The sequence below is a fragment of the Gastrolobium bilobum genome, unplaced genomic scaffold (genome assembly GCF_033153095.1).
Source record: "Gastrolobium bilobum isolate Gb01-03AN ecotype WA unplaced genomic scaffold, APGP_CSIRO_Gbil_v1 utg2836, whole genome shotgun sequence".
Classification (NCBI taxonomy): Eukaryota; Viridiplantae; Streptophyta; class Magnoliopsida; order Fabales; family Fabaceae; genus Gastrolobium; species Gastrolobium bilobum.
Window position 1 is genome coordinate 1 of NW_026897502.1, and position 8,332 is coordinate 8,332.

General features: G+C 31.4%; 1 protein-coding gene across 1 annotated transcript; it reads left to right on the plus strand.

The window, feature by feature from the left end:
• Positions 1–1,022: 1,022 nt before the first annotated feature.
• LOC133307469 (homeobox-leucine zipper protein HAT4-like) lies at positions 1,023–1,867 on the plus strand. Its single transcript, XM_061507979.1, has 2 exons — positions 1,023–1,065; positions 1,524–1,867. Exons 1-2 carry the CDS (start codon positions 1,023–1,025, stop codon positions 1,865–1,867), a joined length of 387 nt encoding a protein of 128 aa, XP_061363963.1.
• The last annotated feature ends 6,465 nt before the right edge of the window (positions 1,868–8,332 follow it).

Consider the following 8,332-nt stretch of genomic DNA (forward strand, 5'->3'; position numbering starts at 1 on the left):
TAAATTTTTGATTAAATAAAAACAAACAAGGATAAAAATCTAAACATGTTAATATCAAAAAATAAATGAAAATATCTAAAACAAAAAATATAAGCTAGTTTTTTATTATTTATTTTCTATTTAACTGATATTATAAATGTTATTTATGATCATATTTAAAAATTTGCATACCAAAAAAATATTCAATTTTATTATATTGTCAAGATTTTCATTTTTATAAATAATATTTTTTTAATATTTTTTACTTTATGGTAATAGTAAAATTCTCTCTCATCGTTAATATTAAATATTACGTTTCATCATTTAAATAAGTGTTTATCATTGACTTTTTTTTTCTTATATTTGTTAATCTTAAATATTAAAATACGCTTAAAATCAAGCAAATAACAAGTTTTTTTAAAATATGGTAAGTTTTGTATTTGTATTAAGAGGGTTCGATCCCTCATCATGTATATAGAAAAGATTTTATTGGGAGAAATTTATTTATTTAATGTGATCTCCTTATGAAAAAAATTAATCTTAGATTATCGGGCTTTTCGACCACTGTAGCCCTTATAGAATAATTAATTACTAAATTGACCTTGATTATAAACTATTTCAAAAATTTAATCTTACTTAAAAACATAACACCAATCTGTCCATGTTTGACCGTTGACCATCAAACCTACCCGGATATCCCCTCCCTACCCGGGACTATTTTGAAAATTTTACTCTGCCGGGATAGTCAAGGGAATACCTGGGTATATTTCAAAAATCTGAGAAAATAGTTGAATTATTTACCCGGATAAGGATGGAGCTACCCGGGTAAATGTTGCATATTTTGTCAATATATGATCGTAATTATCAGATCAGAATTTTCATAGTTATTTCACTTTCACTCTTTCTTTTACAAAAATTCAAAGAAAAGGAAAAATAATCACCAGAGAGAGAGAGAGAATTGCTTGTAACAATAACAGGGATCATCAAGAAAGTTGATGACTGAAGCAAGAAGAAATAATACAAGAATATCCAAAACAAAGGATATGACTCAAAAACCCTCCTGGAACCAGCCTTTCACTTCTTCAGGTGTGTGTTATTCGATTCTCCATATGTTTTTTCCCTTTGTTTCCAGATCTGGTCCAATTTCTCTCTGTTTTCTTTATCTTTTACTTTAAACATGGTGAAAAGAAAAAAGAAAAAAACAAGCGCACCTCGGGAATAATTCTATCTCACTTTTTTTTCTTTATTGAAAGAATAAAAATCAATGACCAGATTAATTTTTGGGAAAAAAGTTTCTGATGTTACTTTAGACAACTTTGTCTAATGTTCATCGAAACGACGTCGTTTTGGGATTAAAAAATTAAAAAATTATAATGATAAAGACTATTATAACCCTGAAATAAATTAAAATTACAAAAACATCATGATTTCCGCCCAAAACGACGTCGTTTCGATGAACATTGGATAAAGTTATCTAAAGTAACTTGAGAAAAAATAAACCCTTAATTTTTATACTAAATGTTGTTTTGATTACATGCATGCAGATCGAGATTCGGAAACATGCAGAGGCGAAGGTCGATCTTTCCTGGGCGCAATCGATGTGAAGCGGTTGCCTTATGGGGTTGATTGTGAAGAGGAGGGTGGTGTTTCATCCCCAAACAACACCGTTTCGAGTGTGAGCGGTAAGCGTAGCGAGAGAGAGAACAACGAGGAAGAACATGACATAGACAGAGCTTGTTCTAGAGGAATCAGCGACGAAGAAGACGGTGAAACCTCAAGGAAAAAACTTAGGCTCTCCAAAGACCAGTCAATTATTCTTGAAGAGGGATTCTTTTTACTGGAGACACAATCCTTTGTTTTGGATATTCTTCTAATATTTACTCGGTAGCTCTCTCCCTATCTGGGTAAATAATTCAACCATTTTTTCAGATTTTTGAAATATACCCGGGTATTCCCTTGACTACTCAGGTAGGGTAAAATTTTCAAAATATACCCGGGTAGGGAGAGGATACTCGGGTAGGCTTGATGGTCAACTGTCAAACAATAGTAGATTGGTGTTATGTTTTTAAGCAAAGTTAAATTTTTAAAATAGTTTATAATCAAGGTCGATTTGATAATTAATTATTCAATAAAGACTACGGTGATCAAGAAGCTAGATTATCGGCTATGGTCTTATGTATACATTGGAAAACCAAAATAAAAATAAAAATTCCATACATGACATCACATCACATGTAAAAAGTTCGCTGGTTTTTGGTATCCAGTTCTAGAAGTTATTCCCTGGCTCCATGTCCAAACAATACCATCAAACTCTGAATATGATGGAGCATCTAATTTAATCTCGTAGTTATCAAACATTTTAATTAATATAATAGTTTTCTGGTTCGAATATGATTGATCATTGTCGTGGTTATAAATCTTTTATTAATATAATAATTTTCTGATTCGAAATTATCTTCCCCGCCGATTCATTGATATTGCCAGAGACGATAACCTTAGGCTATTAAAGTTGGTGGAGACAGAAATGTTTACTCCAATGAACTAGTATATTGTTTTTTTGAAAATATTATAAGGATTAAGACTTTAAATTCATTCTAAAAATGGTACTTGAGAGATTCGAACACATGCTCTTATTCCATCTGCTTAGCTTCCATGCGCCAACTGAACTATCACCATCAAAGTATTCTCTCTAAGGTATCTATGAGTTAGATATTTTTGAGTCAAGATCATTGTGCACTGAAGAACTATAAACGACTTTGCTAAAGGAGTGTGGATGTGTGTATAGTGGCAGTATAACAGTAAGTGAGAGAGCCTAACATGTAGGTTTTACCTCTTATTTATAGAGTTTACCTGTGAGTAATAGATTCTGGACCTTCAATACTTTTGATGACGACCCAAACCCATATGTTATGCCGTCGTATTCTGATTGATATCTTTGATGAATATCATGTAAGAAATTTCAAAATATGATTACATGAAATTAGAACACCAAAAGGGTTTAGACTTACTTGTTGAAGAGATGATTATTGATTCGTAGACTTACTTGTTTCCTCTGATGCTCCTGCAATGGAAAGACCATGATCTTCCTCTGCAATTCACAATTTCACACCACTCCCAGATCACAACCGTCGATGGGGCGAGTTGTGGAGTGACGGTTTTCTAACATGTTGTGAATGCAGAGAGAACCTAGCCAATTTATTAACCCTAGTCCCCTTCCCATCATGGACCTATGGGTTAGGCCTACACTATTACCCACACTAATCAGTTTACAGATATCCAAGCCCAAACAAAAGGATCACTCAATTAAATGGGCTTTATACTGCACCCCCACATGGATCACGACTTAGCCCGTTTTTATCAAAACAAGAAAAACTACAATTGATTGAAGCCCACAATTATTATAAAAATTTCTAACATTCTCCCACTTGGGCAAAATCAATTGTAAAATTTTAATTTAAAAGAGAAAAGAAAAACAAGTTATTTGAAAAAGACTCTCAGGCTAAGGACTAATTCTTATAATGTGGCCATATTTTAAGAAAACACATTATCCAAGGTGCGATATCTGAATATGACTCCATCCAACTAAAATCAAATAACATTGAATCAGGCGGTGATTATACCCTTACCGATATAAGACCTTCCATGGTCACAAATGTTACTTGACTCTGTCGACTAGTCATTAGTGTGGAGTGTAGCAAGAAAATAGCATGCCAATGTGATCCAACAACAACCAAACTGCTATTTTCTCTGTCAATCCTCAAATTTCTCTCAAATGCCTTAAAGCCAGAGAAATTCCATGGTTTATCAAAAAACCATCATATAATCAAATATGGTGTCGACTACGGGCCCTGTAATCCTAACAACACCATTATGTCTCAAACTCCCATATAGTGTCAGCCACAGACATGATGGTTCCAACGACACTGAGTTCCAAAATCATGCCTCAAACTCCAATATAGTGTCAACCCAAACTCCAATATAGTGTCAACCACAGGCATTGTGGTCTCAACGACACTGAGTTCCAAAATCATGCCTCAAACTCCAATATAGTGTCAACCACAGGCATGGTGGTCCCAACGACACTGAGTTCCAAAATATCTCACAATTGATAACATAAATACATGTACTCAATATATACAATAATAAAACTCAAAGCATTGTCAAATGCGCCAAAATAATTTATCTGTCAACCAAACGTCAATTATATCCAAAATAAATAGCTCAACATCGTAAAACAATAAATAATTTAAACTCCCACTAATCAACTAAATCAAGGGAATTCACAATGCCCATATTCTTCACGTGTATTTATCATGGGCCTAAATCCTTTGGTTAGAGAGTCAGTCAATATTCTCAACAACTAAGTGATTCACATACAATACAAGAAAATGAATTTTCTCCCACTGACCTTATGGTAAATATACTAACAGAAATTATTTTTATCATTGCTCAAGAAAGTCACTATCTCATCAGATCACCATTAATGTAAAATAAAATTCATGTTGATTTAAAAAAGGGATATAGAATTAAAAATCCTTCTCAAAGAGGCCTTATAGAAAATTCATTTCAAAATAAATTCATATCCTGACATTAAAAACTAAGCAATTATCTCCCACTGACTCGATAAAAATTTCAAGATCACACAAAATTAATCATATATCTCCCACTAAAAAAACACGTCAAGTATGTTCTCTGCATTAATTATGGGCTAACACACAATGCCTTATCAAGATCAAAATTCATAAAAAAATAAAATAAAAATCTAGATCTCATATCCATTATTCACAATTCAATCCAATCAACAATTCTGTTATGGCATTGTTATCGTTCATATCAAAAGTATATTTATTACATAAATGCAATTATATTAATTATGGGCAGTGAAATAATTTTAACGAAATAATTAGCATATTATAAACTCTCCTTTGGGCAGATAATTGAAAACAATAATTTTTATTAACAAAGAATCCTGACGATTCACAAATAACATTTTCAACAATTATACCTAAATAATATGAAAAATCTTATAGCATATGTTTTCCAAATTCATATTGCATTTACTAAACTGCAATTTGTGTCACAAATTTCAATCCCCAATATCAACAATTATACATCTTAGCTCACTAATCAAACTCAAATAAAAGGGGAGTAACATTATAAACACTGTAATTTATAATAAATTTCATTAATTAAAAAAAATCATAAATATCTCTCACAAAATTAAACATGAATAAGAGCAAATAAGTCCAAATAAATATTCATGTATATAAAAAATTAAAATAAATATTTCAAAATATTAATTTAAAAACGAATCAAACATAGAAGGTCATTATTAAGGCAAAACAAGAATGCATCAGAGTAAATTACAAGGCAATATACACCTTTAATTAAATCAAGATATTATAATGAGGCCAACATAATAGTACATACCCCTTTGGGCAGAACGCACTAACCAAGGTTGAACCAAGGCCAGAACCTCAGATGAGTTAATCAATGAGTACAACACTGTGTTTGAAAATCTATCCCCTTTGGGCAGATAGATTCCTAGACCAATGAGCCTCCAATAACTTCATCTACAATCTCAAGAAGAAGTTGTTAGGATGAGTTAATCATTTAGCACAACAAGTTGTCATAACAAGGCCAACATAATAGTACATTCTCCTATGGACAGAATGCACAAACCAAGGTATAAACCAAGGTCAGAACATCAGGTGAGTTAATCAATGAGCACAACATTGGGTTCGAAAATCCATCCCCTTTGGGCAGATAAATCTCTAGCTCAATGAGCCTCCAATAACTTCATCTACAACCTCATGAAAAATTTGCTCAATGAGCATACACTGGCTTCAGAGATGTGTCCCCTTTGGGCAGACAAATCACATAGACCAATGCACCTCCATTAACATCACCCCAAATAAGTTCATAGTTATAGCATACAATTACCCCCTTTGGGCAGATAATTGCATGAAATAACCAAAATCATCTCTCAAATTTTACAAAGAAATTTTCACAAACCAGTATAAGTAATCCCACTTTGGTGGCAATTACCCATACTAATTCATGAAAACTCTCACACCGAAATTAATTTTCTCTTGCCCAAAACCCCAATCCAATCCATAACAAAGTGCAATATCTCTACTGATAATAAATCAAAGATAATAGCATTTTCAACAAAATTTTGCACTCAAATAATTCAAGCGGAAGCATGCATCTTAATAAACAAAAAAATATATCAGAGCAAGCATATAAGGTTTATCATTTTCCCAAAAAAAGATATTTATTACAACAATTTATTTATTTTAAATATATCATAAAATCACATTTAATTATAACATCACACCAGTAATATTTGGCAAAAATCATAAGTGCCTTATGCGGCATAGCCTTTGAATGAGCTTCACTCAAAAATTCAAATGGGTCTTCTTCCCCACCAAGCAAATCAACCACCGGGGAAATAAGTTGCATTCATAAATAACCCCTAACTCTAAACAAAACAGTATTCATCAAAGCTATCATGGATTCATGCTTTTTTTTTTTGTTCATGTTAAATGTGATGTAATCCACGTGACTATCAAATAACTTTTATTTTAAACTATTCATTCCAAATAGTTTTAAATTAAATACAAAAAAAAACAATGGTAATGTATTTACTTCTATCCAAATATTTTCATTGACCCATAATGACAAAAAGATATATTTTTAAAACTTTCAATCAAATTCAACAAGGATCTCAAATCAAATAATAATAATAACATTTGTTTAAACATAAACACGCAAATGACATACGGATTGTTCAACATACATTTATGATAATGAAACATGCAAATAATATATATTAATAATGATAAACAATTTCCCTTCCATCAGATATATAATACATTTATTCGAAACATAATATTTTTCCAAACTATATCCCCAAATTTCTTGAATTTGAAAGTTTCCAAGGTCTCAACTTTGGATCTCATCGTCATCGTTGGTCCAACATCTAAAATGGTGCACATATAAGTGAGGGATTTGATAACCGCATATAAAACTCATATCCCGACATTAGGAATAGTGCATATAACACATTTGATCAAATATCATGCTCTTCTTTCTATACAGGTAAGCACACGAGGTTATGAATCGAAACCTCATAACTCGTTTTCAAAAAATTCTAAAATAATTGGCTTTGATTTCTTAAAAATATATAATAATTAAGAAAAAGCAACGAATTCAATTTCATAATTTCAATCATATTCAATTTGGGTCCTAAATCATATAATCTAGGCTCTGATACCAAATGTAAGAAATTTCAAAATATGATTACATGAAATTAGAACACCAAAAGGGTTTAGACTTACTTGTTGAAGACATGATTATTGATTCGTAGACTTACTTGTTTCCTCTGATGCTCCTGCAATGGAAAGACCATGATCTTCCTCTGCAATTCACAATTTCACACCACTCCCAGATCACAACCGTCGAAGGGACGAGTTGTGGAGTGACGGTTTTTTAACACGTTGTGAATGCAGAGGGGACCTAGCCAATTTATTAACCCTAGTCCCCTTCCTATCATGGGCATATGAGTTAGGCCTACACTATTACTCACACTAATCAGTTTACAGATATCCAAACTCAAGCAAAAGGATCACTCAATTAAATGAGCTTTATACTGCACCCCCATATGGATCATGACTTAGCTCGTTTTTATCAAAACAAGAAAAACTACAATTGATTGAAGCCCACAATTATTATAAAAATTTCTAACATATCATTCCTTAAGTATATCCGATTAATATCTTAGATTGTCTCTTGTTGGACTTCTCGTTGAATGAACCTCATCCATAACAAAAATATTAAAAGAACACTGATACTATAATATCAAGTCCATATGCACTAATTTTTTTTATTTTTTTTTGGTGAGGATATGCACTAATCTTTACAAATATCCCATCCAAACTTATTTGATAAATAAAGATCTTATCTCATAATTAATTAACATTCTGAAATATTGTCCACATTGCTTGAAAAAAAATTGTATTATTCAAAATAAATCGATGATTGCCTTATCTTTTCAATTGTCATTCATATCATATCCATAATGCATATTTTAAAGAAAAAAAATACAAAATACAAAATAAGAAAGTATCTTAAAGTTTATAATTGCACGGAACAAATTTTAATAATGCAACGTTTTACACATTTTAATATAAGAGCAAAATATAATTTTCTTCATTTACATATATTGTTTTAGTTCCTTAGTTATTTTTACATATATATTCACTTTTATTTTGATCGTCTATATATATTTATATCTTCACACTCATAACATATTTCTCGATCGATTGCATTTAATTTTTACCAGAGAATT